The 21,431-nt window shown below is 45.9% G+C and overlaps 2 gene segments (V, D, J or C); both read left to right on the top strand.

Annotated features, from left to right (window-relative positions):
• LOC147091650 (Ig heavy chain C region, membrane-bound form-like) overlaps window positions 1-20,340 on the top strand; it is a 33,103-nt gene extending 12,763 nt beyond the window's left edge. The window contains 3 exon segments of the C gene segment in view: window positions 202-510; window positions 1,008-1,337; window positions 19,593-20,340. Of these exon segments, the coding sequence occupies window positions 202-510; window positions 1,008-1,337; window positions 19,593-19,759 (806 nt within the window).
• On the top strand, window positions 3,794-5,065 carry LOC147091651 (Ig heavy chain C region-like). The segment is given in 2 exon segments: window positions 3,794-4,128; window positions 4,628-5,065. Coding segments are annotated over 2 exon segments (672 nt in total).
• Window positions 20,341-21,431: the final 1,091 nt, after the last annotated feature.

Below are 21,431 nucleotides of genomic sequence, written 5' to 3'. Positions count from 1 at the left end.
AGCCCATTACAGGAGTTCTGGGGGCAAATACACAGGAAATATTAAAGAGTCCCCCAGAATCGTTGACAATTTATTGTCATTCCAATAACGCTGGTGCTTAATCAACAGGGAGATTTATTCTGCTTGAGTCAGAAATGGGTGAATACTGGTGTCCTGATTCTGAAGATGAAACATTGCTTGACTTTCATTTCTGTTTCACAGATTGTTCCTCATGCAGCGATCTAGTGATTACTCTTCACCAACCGTCACTAGAACAGGTCTTACTGGAGGCGACGGTCACCTTAACCTGCGTCCTGTCTAATGGTCCTTATGGAGTCACCGTGACCTGGACCCGAGGAAAGGAATCTTTGAAATCAGAGATTGCCGTTCAACCCGGAGAGGATCCCAACAGCGTGATCAGCAAAATAAACATCTCGACACAAGCCTGGCTGAGTGGGGATGAGTTCTACTGCGTGGTGAGCCATCAGGATATGCCAACTCCTATCAGAGATTCCATCCACAAAGAAACAGGTGAGCAGTGAGAGTGTAGCAATAAGTGAGACACTGTGGCTGTTTCCTAGGTTTGAGTAAGGACCAATTCGTTCTATTATGAGTTCTAATGGACTACTCTGATCATTCAGATTGATAATTCCACTAACTAAATACCCTGGGAACCGAGGTAATGCACTTAAGGGGAAGATAGATAAGTTCATGAGGGAAAACAGAATCGAAGGATATGCCATTAGGGTTTAGATAAATGAGGTGGGAGGTGTCTCTTGTGGAGCATAATCACCGGCTCAGAGCTGTTGGGCCGAAGAGCCTGATTCTGTGCGGTAAACCCAACTCTTCAGGCTCATAGAGAAGGATTGCATATCAGCCAGCTCAGGCTTGGAAACCGAACAGGGTCCAGAGGAGAATATAAATCCTTTAAAAATCGGCGTGAAGCACATTTCTCTCACATCTAACCATTGCTTCCATTGTCTCTGGAATTCTCCAGCTTATTGTTCTTTATTCTAATTGTCCTGCAGCTCAAGATCCGCGGCAACCGTCCGTGTCTGTCCTCCTGCCCTCGGCAGAAGATGTCTCCGCTCAGAGGTCCGTCACCCTCACCTGCTTAGCGAGAGGTTTCTCCCCACGAGAGGTCTTCGTCAAGTGGACCGTTAATGACAAGCCGCTCAATTCCAGCAACTACAAGAACACCGAGGTGTTGGCGGAGAACGGCAGCAGTTCCTTCTTCATCTACAGCCTGTTATCCATTGCAGCGGAGGAGTGGGCCAGCGGCGCTTCCTACTCCTGTGTGGTGGGACATGAAGCGATCCCCTTGAAGATCATCACCAGAACGGTCAATAAATCCAGCGGTAAAGAATGCTAATGAACATTTCCCTTGTACTGATGGACTCCGTTAATTCTTGTCAATGAGAAACACTCGCTTGCATTTAAGTTCTTAAATAAACATCAATAAAGGTCTTTTCTTCCATTCCTGAGTTAAAAACACACCTTTCAATTAATTTTGTTTCCATTTTTGCCAAGGTTTCAGGTCGATTACCTTTCGGCAGCCCGTTTTGATGAAGGGTCGTCGACCTGAAAGTTTGACTCTGTTCCTATCTGCACAGATTCCGCCTGACTTGCTGAGTTTTTGCAGCCATTTCTGTTTTTATCCCAGTTACCATTGTTGTCCATCCCTTCAGAATTGGGGACATTTACATTTCAATAATCGCAGCAACTGCGAACTGATGTGAGGGCCACAAACGAGCACGAAATATACCCCCACCAGAGAGAGAGGGAAGGCCAATTGTTAACCCACAGTAGCCTCACTGTCCCACCAGAGAGAGGGTAAAGGGCAATTATTAACCAACTGTACCCCCACTCTCCCAGCACAGAGAGGGGAAAGGGCAATTGTTAACCCACAGTAGCCTCACTGTCCCACTAGAGAGATGGTAAAGTGCAATTATTAACCCACTGTACCCCCACTCTCCCAGCAGAGAGAGGGGAAAGTGCAATTATTAACCAACAGTACCCCCACTGTCTCACAAGATAGTGGGGAAAGGGCAATTGTTAACCCACAGTAGTCACACTGTCCCACCAGAGAGAAGGGAAAGGGCAATTAATAACCCACTGGACCCCTACTGCCCCACCAGAGAGAGGGGAGAGTGAAAATCTTCACTCACTGTATCTCCACTCACCCACGAGAGAGATGGTAAGGGCAATTGTTAACCAAATGCACCCACACTCCACCACCATAGATAGGGAAAGGGCAGTTGTTAACCAACTCTACCGCCACTCCATCACCACAGAAAATGAAAGGGCAGTGTTTAACCCACTGTGCCCCACACACCCTCCAATGATAGGGCAAGGGCAGTTGTTAACTCACTGTACTCCACTCCCACACCATTGATAGGGAAAGGACAATTGTAAGCCCACCGTATCTTCAATCGCCCAGCAGAAAGAGGGGAAATGGCGACTGTTAACCCATGAACCCCACTCTCCCACCAGAGAGAGGGGAACAGGCTATTGTTAACCCACTGTACACCCACTATCCCACCAGAAAGAGGGGAAAGGGCAATTTTTAAGCCACTGTATCTCCACTCACCCACCAGCGAGAGAATGAAGGGCAATTGGATTACCACTCTACCTCCCACTCCCCCAACAGAGAGAGGGGAAAGTGCAATTGTTATACCCACTGTATCTCCACTCACCCACCAGAGAGAGAATAAAGGGCAATTGTTATACCATTGTAACTCCCACTCCCCCAACAGAGAGAGGGGGAAGGGCAATTCTTAACCCACTGAATCTCCACTCACCCACCAGAGAATGAGGAAAGGGCAACTGTTATACCACTGTAACTGCCACTACCCACCTTCGAGTGGGGAGAGCGCAATTGTGAAGCCACTGGTTCTCCAGTCATCCACCAGTGAGAGAGGAAAGGGCATTTGTTATACCACTGTATCTCACAATCTCTCCCCCAAATGATGTTGAGGATGGGCGGCAACTGAAAATAGCAAAACAGAGATTGATAGATTTTTGTTAGGCAAGGTTATCAAGGGTTACAGAAAGAAAGCTGGTAGATGGTGTACAGGTGCAAATCCGCCATGATCTCATTGAATAACAGAACAAGCTGGATGGGATGAATGCCCACCTCCTATTCCTGTGTTCCTATTGCTGCCCTGCGGTCATACTTCATTCTGACTGTCACACCAGACATGAGAAATGCTCACTAATGACACAAATTAGCAAACTAACACACCACGGCATTTCAAATCATTCCCCACCACAAAAGAGGCCTTGGAGCTCCATTCTCCCGACGTATCACCTCTCCTCTGATGGGGGCTGCAACAGGTTCCTGCACATATTCATCGCCCCAAAAATCATAACAAGAAAACAGGAAATTCACTTTTTTCCTGTTCCACCTAAAATCCTGGATTTTATTTGACAGCCGTTTTGAAGCAGTGTAATTTTCGAGCTCCTGACACCTTGGGGCAGATGCATTATAATGATCAGAGATGTGTTTGGGCACCAGGATCTATAGACGGGCATAAAGGAGCAATGGATTTCGGCAAGAGCTCTAGTTAGTGCGTAACACAATTGCGCTTGAATTTATTCTTTTTTTTACGCCACGTATTTGCTTCACAGCACATTACGGGAAGCTCTGGGTGCAAATACTCAGGAAATGTTAAAGAGTTAGCCGGATTCGGTGCCATTTCTTTGTCTATCCAATAACGATGGTGTTTAAGCAACAGCGACAGGGTGAATTCACAATGGTGATTGAATCTCCTTGAGCTGAATGCTGGTGTCCAGATTATGAAGATGAAGCTTTGCTTGACTTTCATTTCCATTTCACAGATCCTATCACAAACAGCGATCCACTGATTATGCTTCGACAGCCATCACTAGAACAGGTCTTACTGGAGACGATGGTGATCTTAACCTGCGTCGTGTCTAATGCTCCTTATGGATTCACCGTGTCCTGGACCCGAGGAAAGGAGACTTTGAAATCAGAAATTGCCATTCAACCCGGAGAGGAACCCAACAGCGTCATCAGCAACATAAACATCTCGACACAAGCCTGGCTGAGTGGGGATGAGTTCTCCTGCGTGGTGAGCCATCAGGATATGCCGACTGCTATAAGCGATTCCATCCACAAGGAAACAGGTGAGCAGTGAGAGTGTAGCAATAAGTGAGACACTGTGGCTATTTCCTGTGTATGTATACGGGCCAATTCATTATAGTAAGAGCTTTAATGGACCACTCTGATAATTCAGATTGGTAATTCCACTAACTAAACATTCTGGGACCCGAAATAATTCACCTAAGGGGAAAGTAGATAAGCCCATGAGGGAAAAGGTAATAGAACGATATGCTATTGTGGTTAGATGAAGTAAGGTGGGAGGTGTCTCCTGTGGAGCATAAACACCTGCCCAGATTTGTTGGGCCGAATGGCCAGTTTCTGTGCTGTGAATTCAACTATTCAAGCTCTCAGAGAGAAGGATTGCATATCCCTCAACTGCGGGTTGAAAACCGGACAGGATCCAGAGGGGAAAATATGTACTTTAAAATTCAGCGTGAATCACATTTCCCTCACATCTAACCACCGCTTTCATTGTCTCTGGAATTCTCCAGCTTATTCTCCTTTATTCTGATTGTCCTGCAGCTCAAGATCTGCGTCAACCATCCGTGTCTGTCCTCCTGCCCTCGTCAGAAGAAATCTCCACACAGAGGTCCGTCACCCTCACCTGCTTAGCGAGAGGTTTCTCCCCCCGAGAGATCTTCATCAAGTGGACCGTCAATGACAAGCCGCTCAATTCCAGCAACTACAAGAACACCGAGGTGTTGGCGGAGAACGGCAGCAGTTCCTTCTTCATCTACAGCCTGTTATCCATTGCAGCAGAGGAGTGGGCCAACGGCGCTTCCTACTCCTGTGTGGTGGGACATGAAGCGATCCCCTTGAAGATCATCACCAGAACGGTCAATAAATCCAGTGGTAAACCAAGTTTTCTGAACATTTCCCTTATACTGATGGACACCGTCAATTCTTGTCAATGAGAAACTCTCGATTGCATTTCCGTTCTTAAATAAATATCAATAAATGCGTTGTCTTCCAACCGTGAGTTAAAAACACAGCCACTTAGTAAGTTGTGCTTCCCATTGTTGTCAAGGGGCGGGCTTTGTATCTGAAGTTGGGAGTTTTTGGGTCTTGGGTCCATGGCTTGTATAGTCAGCGCTCCCTGGTCAGATTCACCGTGAGTTAGAGATAAAATGAAGCTTTCTCATAAAACTTTACTCAACGTAACTTCAGCAACTTTCCTCCCACTGGGGGAAGCTTAAAATTCCCATTTCCGACAAACAAAAGCAGCAGATTAAGATCTTGGTCTCCGCATTTCTCGTTCAATAGCAGAATACTGCAGATGGTGGAAATCTTAGATAAAAACAGGAAATGCTGGAAATTCTCAGCATTCAGGCGGCATCTGTGCAGAGAGAAATAGCTAACGTTTCAGGTCGATGACCATTTGCCTGCCTGTTGTTAACCCACTGTACCACAACACCCCTACCAGAGAGAGAGGAAAGGGCATTTGTTAACCCACTGTGCCACAACTCCACTACCAGAGAGAGGGGAAAGTGCAATTGTTAACCCACTGTGCCACAACTCCACTACCAGAGAGAGGGGAAAGTGCAATTCTTAACCCACTGTACCACAACTCCCCTTCTAGAGAGAGGGGAAAGTGCAAGTGTTAACCCAATGTACCACAACTCCCTGCCAGAGAGAGAGGGGAAAGTGCAATTCTTAACCCACTGTACCACAACTCCCCTTCTAGAGAGAGGGGAAAGTGCAATTCTTAACCCACTGTACCACAACTCCCCTTCTAGAGAGAGGGGAAAGTGCAAGTGTTAACCCACTGTACCACAACTCCCTGCCAGAGAGAGAGGGGAAAGTGCAATTCTTAACCCACTGTACCACAACTCCCCTTCTAGAGAGAGGGGAAAGTGCAAGTGTTAACCCAATGTACCACAACTCCCCTACCAGAGAGAGGAAAGGGCATTTGTTAACCCACTGTGCCACAACTCCACTACCAGAGAGAGGGGAAAGTGCAATTCTTAACCCACTGTACCACAACTCCCCTTCTAGAGAGAGGGGAAAGTGCAATTCTTAACCCACTGTACCACAACTCCCCTTCTAGAGAGAGGGGAAAGGGCAAGTGTTAACCCAATGTACCACAACTCCCCGAACAGAGAGAGAGGAAAGGGCAATTGTTAACCCACTGTACCACAACTCCCCTTCTAGAGAGAGGGGAAAGTGCAATTCTTAACCCACTGTACCACAACTCCCTGCCAGAGAGAGGGGAAAGTGCAAGTGTTAACCCAATGTACCACAACTCCCCTAACAGAGAGAGAGGAAAGTGCAAGTGTTAACCCACTGTGCCACAACTCCCCTTCTAGAGAGAGGGGAAAGTGCAACTGTTAACCCACTGTGCCACAACTCCCCTTCTAGAGAGAGGGGAAAGTGCAATTGTTAACCCACTGTACCACAACTCCCCTTCTAGAGAGAGGGGAAAGTGCAATTCTTAACCCACTGTACCACAACTCCCCTTCTAGAGAGAGGGGAAAGTGCAACTGTTAACCCACTGTACCACAACTCCCCTTCTAGAGAGAGGGGAAAGTGCAATTGTTAACCCACTGTACAACAACTCCCCTTCTAGAGAGAGGGGAAAGTGCAATTGTTAACCCACTGTACCACAACTCCCCTTCTAGAGAGAGGGGAAAGTGCAATTGTTAACCCACTGTACCACAACTCCCCTTCTAGAGAGAGGGGAAAGTGCAATTGTTAACCCACTGTACAACAACTCCCCTTCTAGAGAGAGGGGAAAGTGCAATTGTTAACCCACTGTACCACAACTCCCCTTCTAGAGAGAGGGGAAAGTGCAATTCTTAACCCACTGTGCCACAACTCCACTACCAGAGAGAGGGGAAAGGGCAATTGTTAACCCACTGTACCACAACTCCCCTTCTAGAGAGAGGGGAAAGTGCAATTCTTAACCCACTGTACCACAACTCCCCTTCTAGAGAGAGGGGAAAGTGCAATTCTTAACCCACTGTACCACAACTCCCCTTCTAGAGAGAGGGGAAAGTGCAACTGTTAACCCACTGTACCACAACTCCCCTAACAGAGAGAGAGGAAAGGGCAATTGTTAACCCATGGTAGAGCCACTCCCCTACCCGAGAGTGAGGAAAGGCAATTGTTAACCCACTGTACCACAACACCCCTACCAGAGAGAGAGGAAAGGACAATTGTTAACCCACTGTACCACAACTCCCCTAACAGAGAGAGAGGAAAGGGCAATTGTTAACCCAGTGTACCACAAAACCCTTACCAGAAAGACAGGAAAGTGCAATTGTTAACCCACTGTACCACAACTCCACTACCAGAGAGAGGGGAAAGGGCAATTGTTAACCCACTGTACCACAACACTCCTACCAGAGAGAGGGGAAAGTGCAATTGTTAACCCACTGTACCACAACTCCCATTCCAGAGAGAGGGGAAAGGGCAATTGTTAACCCACTGTACAACAACACCCCTTCCAGAGAGAGGGGAAAGGGCAATTGTTAACCCACTGTACCCCAACTTCCCCACCAGAGAGAGAGGAAAGGGCAATTGTTAACCCACTGTACCCCAACTTCCCCACCAGAGAGAGAGGAAAGGGCAATTGTTAACCCACTGTACCACAACTGCCCTACCACAGAGAGGAGAAAGAGCAATTGTTAACCCACTGTACCACAACTTCCCCACCAGAGAGAGGAGAAAGAGCAATTGTTAACCCACTGTACCACAACTTCCCCACCAGAGAGAGGAGAAAGAGCAATTGTTAACCCACTGTACCACAACTCCCTGCCAGAGAGAGAGGGGAAAGGACAATTGTTAACCCACTGTACCACAACTGCCCTACCAGAGAGAGAGGGGAAAGGGCAATTGTTAACCCACTGTACCACAACTCCCTGCCAGAGAGAGAGGGGAAAGGACAATTGTTAACCCACTGTACCACAACTGCCCTACCAGAGAGAGAGGAAAGGGCAATTGTTAACCCACTGTACCACAACTCCCCTACCAGAGAGTGAGGAAAGGGCAAATGTTAACCCACTGTACCACAACTCCCCTACCAGAGAGAGAGGAAAGGGCAATTGTTAACCCAATGTACCACAACTCCCTAACAGAGAGACAGGACAGGGCATGTGTTATTCTACTGTACCACAACTGCCCTACCACAGAGAGGGGACAGGGCAATTGTTAACCCACTGTACCCCAACTTCCCCAACAGAGAGAGAGGAAAGGGCAATTGTTAACCCACTGTACCCCAACTTCCCCACCAGAGAGAGGGGAAAGGGCAATTGTTAACCCACTGGACCACAACTCCCTGCCAGAGAGAGAGGGGAAAGGGCAATTGTTAACCCACTGTACCACAACTCCCTGCCAGAGAGAGAGGGGAAAGAGCAATTGTTAACCCACTGTACCACAACTCCCTGCCAGAGAGAGAGGGGAAAGGGCAATTGTTAACCCACTGTACCACAACTCCCCTACCACAGAGAGGAGAAAGAGCAATTGTTAACCCACTGTACCACAACTCCCTGCCAGAGAGAGAGAGGAAAGGGCAATTGTTAACCCACTGTACCACAACTGCCCTACCAGAGAGAGGGGAAAGGGCAATTGTTAACCCACTGGACCACAACTCCCTGCCAGAGAGAGAGGGGAAAGGGCAATTGTTAACCCAATGTACAACAACACCCCTGCCAGAGAGAGAGGAAAGGGCAATTGTTAACCCATTGTACACCCACTCCTCTACAAGAGAGAGAGGAAAGTGCAATTGTTAACCCACAGTACACCCACTCCTCTACAAGAGAGAGAGGAAAGTGCAATTGTTAACCCACAGTACACCCACTCCCCCACAGAGAGAGAGGAAAGTACAATTGTTAACCCACTGTACACCCACTCCTCTACAAGAGAGAGAGGAAAGTGCAATTGTTAACCCACAGTACACCCACTCCTCTACAAGAGCGAGAGGAACGTGCAATTGTAAACCCACTGTACCCCCACTCCCCCACCAGAGAGAAAGGAAAGTGCAATTGTTAACACATTGTACACCCACTCCCCCACCACAAGAGAGAGAGTGGAAAGGTCAATTGTTAACCCAATGTACCACAACTCCCCTACCAGAGAGAGGAAAGGGCAATTGTTAACCCACAGTACACCCACACCCCTTCAGAGATATGTGAAAGGGCAAATGTTAACCCACTGTACGACCACACCCCTACCAGAGAGAGAGGAAAGAACAATTGTTAACCCAATGTACCACAACTCCCCCACCAGAGAGAGGGGAAAGAACAATGGTTAACCCAATGTACCACAACTCCCCCACCAGAGAGAGGGGAAAGAACAATTGTTAACCCAATGTACCACAACTCCCCCACCAGAGAGAGGGGAAAGTACAATTGTTAACCCAATGTACCACAACTCCCCCACCAGAGAGAGGGGAAAGTACAATGGTTAACCCATTGTACCACAACTCCCCCACCAGAGAGAGGGGAAAGAACAATTGTTAACCCACTGTACCACAACTCCCCCACCAGAGAGAGGGGAAAGGGCAATATTTAACCCACTGTACTTCCACACACACACCAGAGAGAGGGTAAAGGGCAATATTTCACTCACTGTACTTCCACACACACACCAGAGAGAGGGGAAAGGGCAATATATAACCCACTGTACTTCCACACACACATCAGAGAGAGGGGAAAGGGCAATATTTAACCCACTGTACTTCCACACACACACCAGAGAGAGGGGAAAGGGCAATATTTAACACAGTGTATTTCCACACACACACCAGAGAGAGGGGAAAGGGCAATATTTAACCCACTGTACTTCCACACACACACCAGAGAGAGGGGAAAGGGCAATATTTAACCCACTGTACTTCCACGCACACACCAGAGAGAGGGGATAGGGCAATATTTAACCCAATGTACTTCCACACACACACCAGAGAGAGGGGAAAGGGCAATATTTAACCCACTGTACTTCCACACACACACCAGAGAGAGGGGAAAGGGCAATATTTCACTCACTGTACTTCCACACACACACCAGAGAGAGGGGAAAGGGCAATATTTAACCCACTGTACTTCCACACACACACCAGAGAGAGGGGAAAGGGCAATATATAACCCACTGTACTTCCACACACACACCAGAGAGAGGGGAAAGGGCAATATTTAACCCACTGTACTTCCACGCACACACCAGAGAGAGGGGATAGGGCAATATTTAACCCACTGTACTTCCACACACACACCAGAGAGAGGGGAAAGGGCATTTGGTAACCCACTGTACTTCCACACACACATCAGAGAGAGGGGAAAGGGCAATATATAACCCACTGTACTTCCACACACACACCAGAGAGAGGGGAAAGGGCAATATTTAACCCACTGTACTTCCACACACACACCAGAGAGAGGGGAAAGGGCAATATTTAACCCACTGTACTTCCACACACACACCAGAGAGAGGGGAAAGGGCAATATTTAACCCGCTGTACTTCCACACACACACCAGAGAGAGGGGAAAGGGCAATATTTAACCCACTGTACTTCCACGCACACACCAGAGAGAGGGGATAGGGCAATATTTAACCCACTGTACTTCCACACACACACCAGAGAGAGGGGAAAGGGCATTTGGTAACCCACTGTACTTCCACACACACATCAGTGAGAGGGGAAAGGGCAATATTTAACCCACTGTACTTCCACACACACATCAGAGAGAGGGGAAAGGGCAATATATAACCCACTGTACTTCCACACACACATCAGAGAGAGGGGAAAGGGCAATATATAACCCACTGTACTTCCACACACACATCAGAGAGAGGGGAAAGGGCAATATATAACCCACTGTACTTCCACGCACACACCAGAGAGAGGGGAAAGGGCAATATATAACCCACTGTACTTCCACACACACACCAGAGAGAGGGGAAAGGGCATTTGGTAACCCACTGTACTTCCACACACACACCAGAGAGAGGGGAAAGGGCAATATTTAACCCACTGTACTTCCACACACACATCAGAGAGAGGGGAAAGGGCAATATATAACCCACTGTACTTCCACACACACATCAGAGAGAGGGGAAAGGGCAATATTTAACCCACTGTACTTCCACGCACACACCAGAGAGAGGGGATAGGGCAATATTTAACCCACTGTACTTCCACGCACACACCAGAGAGAGGGGAAAGGGCAATATTTAACCCACTGTACTTCCACGCACACACCAGAGAGAGGGGAAAGGGCAATATTTAACCCACTGTACTTCCACGCACACACCAGACAGAGGGGAAAGGGCAATATTTAACCCACTGTACTTCCACGCACACAACAGAGAGAGGGGAAAGGGCAATATTTAACCCACTGTACTTCCACACACACACCAGAGAGAGGGGAAAGGGCAATATTTAACCCACTGTACTTCCACACACACACCAGAGAGAGGGGAAAGGGCAATATTTAACCCACTGTACTTCCACACACACACCAGAGAGAGGGGAAAGGGCAATATTTAACCCACTGTACTTCCACGCACACACCAGAGAGAGGGGAAAGGGCAATATTTAACCCACTGTACTTCCACACACACACCAGAGAGAGGGGAAAGGGCAATATTTAACCTACTGTACTTCCACACACACACCAGAGAGAGGGGAAAGGGCAATATTAAACCCGCTGTACTTCCACACACACACCAGAGAGAGGGGAAAGGGCAATATTTAAGCCACTGTACTTCCACACACACACCAGAGAGAGGGGAAAGGGCAATATTTAACCCACTGTACTTCCACACACACACCAGAGAGAGGGGAAAGGGCAATATTTAACCCACTGTACTTCCACGCACACACCAGAGAGAGGGGAAAGGGCAATATTTAACCCACTGTACTTCCACACACACACCAGAGAGAGGGGAAAGGGCAATATTTAACCCACTGTACTTCCACACACACACCAGAGAGAGGGGAAAGGGCAATATTTAACCCACTGTACTTCCACGCACACACCAGGGAGAGGGGAAAGGGCAATATTTAACCCACTGTACTTCCACACACACACCAGAGAGAGGGGAAAGGGCAATATTTAACCCACTGTACTTCCACACACACACCAGAGAGAGGGGAAAGGGCAATATTTAACCCACTGTACTTCCACGCACACACCAGAGAGAGGGGAAAGGGCAATATTTAACCCACTGTACTTCCACGCACACACCAGAGAGAGGGGAAAGGGCAATATATAACCCACTGTACTTCCACACACACACCAGAGAGAGGGGAAAGGGCAATATTTAACCCACTGTACTTCCACGCACACACCAGAGAGAGGGGAAAGGGCAATATTTAACCCACTGTACTTCCACGCACACACCAGAGAGAGGGGAAAGGGCAATATTTAACCCACTGTACTTCCACGCACACACCAGAGAGAGGGGAAAGGGCATTTGGTAACCCACTGTACCTCGCAGTCCCCCACCAGAGAGAGGGCAAAGGGCCATTGATAACCCTCTTTAACCCACACTCCCAAGAGAGAGAAAGGGGACGTGACCCAATATCTATTCTATGTATTCAGTTATCGTTAGTTAAAAAGCAGCTTCTAACTCACTGCTCAAAACTGTTCAAAATGCCGCATGAGAATCATATTGTAAAAAAATATATTCAACATGCTATTTTTATATAGGGTTTGGGATAACTTTGTCCCTTTTATTTGTAAAGTAATATATTATTATGTTAGACCAGATACATGCTGATGATTGACTCCACTTCTCATTTATCATGGTTGTGTCCCTGATGTTGCTGAGGACCATCGGTTGAAATGTTGCATTCCACCCTCTCTGTGCACACTTACACTTAAACACACACAGACACTCATATTAACACACACATCAATACACACACACTAGCACATCAAAACACAGACTCTCACCCTAACACACACATCAATACACACACACTTACACATCAACACACAGACACTCACCCTAACACACACATCAATACACTCACACTTACACAAAGCACACACAGACACCTGTATTAACACACACGTCAATACACACACCCTTACACAAAGCACACACAGACACTCACCCTAACACACACATCAATACACACATACTTACACAAAGCACACACAGACACCTGTATTAACACACACATCAATACACACACCCTTACACAAAGTACACACAGACACTCACCCTAACACACACATCAATACACACATACTTACACAAAGCACACACAGACACCTGTATTAACACACATCAATACACACACCCTTACACAAAGTACACACAGACACTCACCCTAAAACACACATCAATACACACGCACTTACACATCATCAGACACTCCTATTAACACACGCATCAATACACACACTCTTACACATCAACACACACAGCACACACCCTAACACACACATCAATACACACACACTAACACATCAACACACACAGACACTCACCCTCAGTAAAGCTTTTGACAAGGTCCCGCATAGGAGACTGGTCAAGAAGGTAAGAGCCCATGGGATCCAGGGGGCCTTGGCGCATTGGATCCTAAACTGGCTGAGTGGCAGGAGGCAGAGGGTGATGGTCGAAGGTTGCTTTTGTGACTGGAAGCCTGTGTCCAGTGGGGTACCTCAGGGATCGGTGCTGGGTCCCTTGCTGTTTGTGATCTACATTAATGATTTGGATGAGAATGTAAAGGGTATGATCAGTAAGTTCGCGGATGACACGAAAATTGGTGGGGTGGTAAATTGCGAGGAGGAAAGCCTCAGGCTGCAGGACAATATTAATGGGTTGGTCAGATGGGCGGAAAAGTGGCAAATGGAATTTAACCCGGAAAAGTGCGAGGTGATGCATTTTGGACGGACAAATAAGGCAAGGGAATACACAATGAGTGGTAGGACCCTAGGAAGTACAGAGGGTCAGAGGGACCTTGGTGTACATGTACATAATTCCCTGAAGGCAGCGGAACAGGTAGATAAGGTGGTTAAAAAGGCTTATGGGATACTTGCCTTCATTAGCAGAGGCATAGAATATAAGAGCAGGGAGGTTATGATGGAGCTGTACAAAACGCTGGTGAGGCCACAGCTGGAGTACTGTGTGCAGTTCTGGTCGCCTCACTATAGGAAGGATGTGATTGCTTTGGAGAGGGTGCAGAGAAGATTCACCAGGATGTTACCTGGGATGGAGCGCCTCAGCTATGAAGAGAGACTGGACAGGCTGGGGTTGCTTTCCTTGGAGCAAAGAAGGCTGAGGGGGGACCTGATTGAGGTGTACAAAATGATGAGGGGCATAGATAGGGTAGATAAAGAGGAACTTTTCCCCTTAGTAGGGGGGTCAATAACAAGGGGGCACAGATTCAGGGTAAGGGGCAGGAGATTTAGGGGGGATTTGAGGAGGAACTTTTTCACCCAGAGGGTGGTTGGAAGCTGGAACTCACTGCCTGAAAGGGTGGTAGAGGCAGGAACCCTCACAACATTCAAGAAGCATTTGGATGAGCACTTGAAATGCCATTGCATACAAGGCTATGGACCAAATGCTGGAAAATGGGATTAGACTGGACAGGGAGGGATGGGCGGCGCAGACACGATGGGCCGAAGGGCCTCTTTCTGTGCTGAAAAACTCTATGACTCTATGACACACACATCAATACACACACACTTACACATAAACACACACAGACACTCCTATTAACACACACATCAATACACACACACTTACACAAAGCACACGCAGACACTCACATTAACACACACATCAATACACACACACTTACACATCAACACACACAGACACTCACCCTAACACACACATCAATACACACACACTTACACATAACACACACAGACACTCATATTAACACACACATCAATACACACACACTTACACAAAGCACACACAGACACCCGTATTAACACACACAAACAGACACCCACAATAACACACACAAAGACACACGCACAAACATACACATTAACACACAATTATACAAAACACACGCGGACACCCATATTAACACACACAAACAGACACTCACATTAATACACACACACACAGACACCCGCACAAACATATACATTAACACACACTTACAGAAAACAAACACACACACCCGGATTAACAAACACACACATTCACTCATATAAGCAGAAACATCGACACAGACACACTTACAGAAGAGACACACAGACACCTGCATGAGCACACACATCAACACACACACTCATTAAAAAAAAGCACACACAGGCTCCTGCATTAACACAAATTTCAACATACACATTTGCACAAAACACAAACAGACACCCAAATTAACACACACATCAAGACACACACACGTACACAAAACACACACTGACACCCAAATTAACAAACACATCAATACACACACACTTACAAAAAACACACACCGACACCCACATTAACACACACATCAATACACACACACTTACACAAAACACACACAGACACCCACAGTAATGTAAATATCAACACACACAGACCATTACACCAAACACACACAGACACCCGCATTAACACAAACATCAACACACACACACACTTACATAAAACACACACAGACACCCGCATTAACACACACATCAACACACACACACCCTTGCACAAATCACACACAGAGACACCCGCATTAACACAAACATCAACACAGACACCCTTACAAAAAACACACACAGGAACCCACATTAACATAAATATCAACACACACAGACCCTTATATAAAACAGACATAGACACCCGCATTAACATAAATATCAACACACGCACACACTTACACAAAGCACACAGAAACATGCACATTAACACACACATCAACACACACACACTCTTATAAAAAACACAAACAGACACCCGCATTAACACAATCATCAACACACACACTTACAAAAAGCACACACAGACACCCGCATTTATGCACACATCAAGGCACATACACTTACACAAAGCACACACAGGCACCCACATTAACGCACACTTCCACATACACACACCCTTACACGAAGCACAAACAGACACTCACATAAAAACTCACATCAACACACACACACAATACAAGCACACACAGACATCCGCATTAACACATCCATCAACATACACACCCTTACACAGAACACACACAGACACGTGCATTACCGGCACATCAACACACACACACACACACTTACACAAAACACACACAGACACCAGCATTAACACACACACAACACACACACATTCTTATCCAAGAACACACAGACACCCGTGTTATCAAACTCAACACACAAACAATCCCTTACACAAAAACTCACAGACACCCACATTAACACATACATCAGCACACAAACAAACACTTACACAAACACACACAGACACCTGCATTAACAGACAAACAAGCACTTACACAAAAACACTCAGACACCCGCATTAACACACACATCAACACACAAACAAACCCCTACACAAAACACACACAGACACCCGCATTAACACACATCAACACACACACCCTTTCACAAACTCACAGACACCATCATTAACACAAACATCAATACAAACATACACAGACACCCACATTAACACACATCAACAGGCACACACACCCTTACACAAAACACAGACAGACACCCACAGTAACACACATAACACACACACACACTTACACAAAACACAGACAGACACCCACATTAACACACACATCAACAAACACACATCCTTACACAAAACACACACAGACACCTGCATTAACACACATCAACAGACACACAAACCATTACACAAAACACCCAGAGACACCAGCATTGACACACTCATCAACAGACACACACACTTACATGAAACACACACAGACACCCACATTAACACACATATCAGCACACTCAGACCCTTTCACAAACACACAAAGACACCCGCATTAACACACATCAACAGACGCACACACCATTACACAAAACACACACAGACAGCCGAATTAACACATATCAACAGACACACACACCATTACACAAAACACCCAGAGACACCAGCATTGACACACTCATCAACAGACACACACTTACACGAAACACACACAGACACCCGCATTAACACACATATCAACACACACACCCTTACACAAAACGCACACAGCCACCAGCATTAACACACACAACACACACACACTTACGCAAAACACACAGACACCAGCATTAACACATACATAAAAAAACACACCCTTACACAAAACACAGACAGACACCCGCATTAACACACACATCAACAAACACACATCCTTACACAATACACACACAGACACCACATTGACACACACATCAACACACACAAACCCTTACACAATACACAAACAGACACCAGCATTAGCACACATCAACAAACACACATCCTTACACAAAACACACACCGACACCCATATTAACACACAACAACATACACACACCGTTACACAAAATACACACAGACCCCCGCATTAGCACACACATCAACACACACACAAATCCTTACACAAAACACGCACAGACACCCGCATTAACACATGTCAAAACACACACACACAAATCCTTACACAAAACACACACATACACCTGCATAAACACACATCAACACATACACCATTACACAAAACACACACAGTCCCCCGCATAAACAAACACATCAACTCGCACACACTTACAGAAAACAAACACCGACACCCACCTTAAAACACACATCAACACCCACACACGCTTACACAAAACTCACACAGACACTCGCAAAAACAAACACAACACACACACACCCTTGCACAAAACACACAGAGACACCTGCATTAACACACACAACTCACACACACACTCTTACACACAACACAAACAGACACCCTCATTAACACACAAAACACACACGCCCTTACACATAACACACACAGACGCCCACATTAACACACATATCAACGCACACAATCGTACAAAATACACACATACCCGCATTAACACGCACAATACACACATTTACACAAAACGCACAGAGAACCCCACGTTAAAACATATATCAACACATGCACACAACATTACACAAACACACACAGACACCCGCATTAACAAAAACATCATCACAAGCACAACCTTGCAAATAACACACATAGAGATCCGCATTGACACACACATCAACACACACACACACACTTACACAAAACACAAACAGGCACCCGTATTAACACACACATAAATACACACACACCCTTACAAAAACACGCACATCATCGAGCATACACCCTTATACAAAACGCACACAGAGACCCGCATTTTGATACAGAACACACACACACACTTACACAAAACACACACATAACCCCGCATTAAACACACATCATCACACACACTCGCTTACGCACAAAACTCAGACAACTGCATTAACACATATTAACACACATACAGAATTACACAAAACACAAAGACACCAGCATTAACACACAAATCAACACACAAACCCTAACACAAAACATAAACAGACACCCACAATAACGGATAAAACACACACACACCCTTACACAAACAGACAAAGACACCCACAATAGCACACACAAACACACACACCCTTACACAGAACACACGTAAAACCCTGCAGTACCACTCTCACAACACAAACACTAACACAAAACACACACAGAGACCCGCATTAACAGAAACATCAACAAGACAAAAAACACACACAGACCCCTGCATTAACACACACAACACACATGCACCCTTACACAAAACAAACACAGACACCCGCATTAATACACACAACACACACACACCCTTACACAAAACACACAGAGACACTCGCATTAATACACAAAACACACACACACCCTTACACAAAACACACACAGACACCCGCATTAACACACACAACATACACACACCCTTACACAAACACACACAGGCACCCACATTAACACACAAATCACACATACACCCTTACACAAAACACACAATGGCACCCACATTAACACACACAACACACACAGGCACCCACATTAAAACACACAACACACTCACACCCTTACACTCAACACACCCAGACACCCGCATTAATACACACAACAAACACACACCCTTACACAAAACACACACAGACACTCGCATTAATACACAAAACAGGCACACACCCTTAAACAAACACACAGCACCAGCATTAACACACACAACACACACAAACCCTTACACAAAACACACACAGAGACCCGCATTAAAACACACAACACACTCACCCTTGCACAAAACACACACAGGCACCCACATTAAAACACACAACTCAAACACACCCTTACACAAAACACACACAGACACCCGCATTAACACACAAAACACACACACACCCTTACACAAAACACACACAGGCTCCTGCATTAAAACACACAATACACTCACACGCTTACACAAAACACACACAGGCACCCGCATTAACACACAAAACACCCACACACCATAATTATATGATATCTTGGATTAAAAATGATCTGAATTTATTTCCTCCTCTACATCCCCGTAGATTCCTCAGACCACATCTGGATTGAAGACTATGAGGACGAGAGTGGCAATATTTGGACAACCGCTTCCACATTCATCCTCCTGTTCTTCCTGAGCATTTTCTACAGCGCTGCTGTCACGCTGGTGAAGGTGAGAAGATTCAACCCACTCAAACTTCGACATGACTGAAGCGGTTTGACAAATCTCTGAAAGTTTCATTGATAAAAATACTGAGATAATTATCCTAGACCACTAAAGTCCTGCTTCATTCTTTTATCCCTCTTTTAAAGGTCAAGTGATGGGCTGAATTTCAGATGCCATGGATTTTCCTCATCTGTTTATTAACATCGCTGTGTTCTGAAAATAAAATATTTCCACTTGTTGATTCTCAAAGTAAAATGTCTTCAGTTATAAAGATCCGAATCTATAGCTGAGAAAAATATAACCTTGAATTCCGTCTTTTTGTTTGAAATGTGTGAGATAATCGGGGCTATAATGTATATGTATCTTAGAGTTGTTTGAATGTTTCACATGTAAGTAAGTCACTTTTTTCTATTCTAATTCACAATTGTTCCCTTCCCTTTATGTGGAGCCCCTGTTTTCTCTCTCTGGTGTCTGTAAGAGATGTACAGATAACTTGCAGCTCAGACCACATGTATTCAGTTCTCAATGTGACGCTCAGTTATTATATTCACTTTGTGTTACCTTTTTAAACCATTCTCTGTAAATTGTATGCTGTGAAATTGTTAATAAATCTGGAATGAAAAATTGACTAACTTAGACTTTGCTGATTTCCTTTCACCGAGGCTCCTCCACACCGCTCCAGTTTCCCTATCACACATTCTTTATTTCCCTGACAGGTATTTTTCACCCGTCCTGTCTGAGTTATAATTGAACCCAAGTCCCTTTGGTTAAGGAGCCGCTGCGCCACCCAGTGTCCCATCAGAGAAAAGACACTTTTACCCAGGCCTTTTTATGTCAGGCAGTATAGGTGGAATGATTGCAGAGAGCCCAGACGCACCATGCAGTCTCCTCTGATATTATAGTCCGTACGATTCACATGTCAGGCTCTGTTAAAGAGCAGGGCTCTGCTCTATCGCAGCCTGATACAGTGCAGTACATGGCAAAGTAAATCTCCCTTTAAACTCCCCAGCTACCACTGCCAGGCAAGGCACAGCACTGGTTAGTTACAGAGTAACGCTCCCACTTCACTCCCCATCCAACACTCCCAGCGCAGGTTCACAACATGCGTTATGCAGAGTAAATCTCCCTTGACACTGACCCATCAAAGAGTCCCATGCTGGTGCAGCACGGGTTAAATACAAAGTAAAACACCCTCTATAATGTTCCATCAAACATTCCCAGGGAAGGTACAGTTCTGGTCAGATAGAGAGAACAGCTCCTTCCACACTCTCCCATCAAATAGTATCAGGGCAGGTACAGCACGGCTTAGATACAGCGTAAAGCTCCCTCTATACTGTCCCAAGACACACTCCAAGGGCAGGTACAGCACGTGTTTGATACCGAGTAAAGTTAAGAACATAAGAACATAAGAAATAGGAGCAGGAGTAGGCCAATCGGCCTTTCGCGCCTGCTCCGCCATTCAACAAGATCATGGCTGATCTGATCCTAACCTCAAATCTACTTCCACTCTCCATCCCACCAGATCCCATGTGATCTCCCGGGAGAGGCAAAAAACCAGGTAAAAAACCCAATGGCCAATTTGGGAGAATAAATCTGGGAAATTCATCTCCGACCCATCTAGGCGATCGAAACTCGTCCAGGAGATCACTCTGTACCTATATTTGCTGCAATACTTACCTTCTGTAAAAGGCAATCTCCACCCCAGCCAGGAACAGGC

This window comes from Somniosus microcephalus, unplaced genomic scaffold (assembly GCF_052327205.1).
Source record: "Somniosus microcephalus isolate GS21.2 unplaced genomic scaffold, FLI_Smic_1.0 unresolved_chr3, whole genome shotgun sequence".
In the NCBI taxonomy this organism is placed as follows: domain Eukaryota; kingdom Metazoa; phylum Chordata; class Chondrichthyes; order Squaliformes; family Somniosidae; genus Somniosus; species Somniosus microcephalus.
The sequence above is the reverse complement of the archived record's forward strand: the minus strand, read 5'-3'. Positions and strand labels throughout refer to the sequence as shown.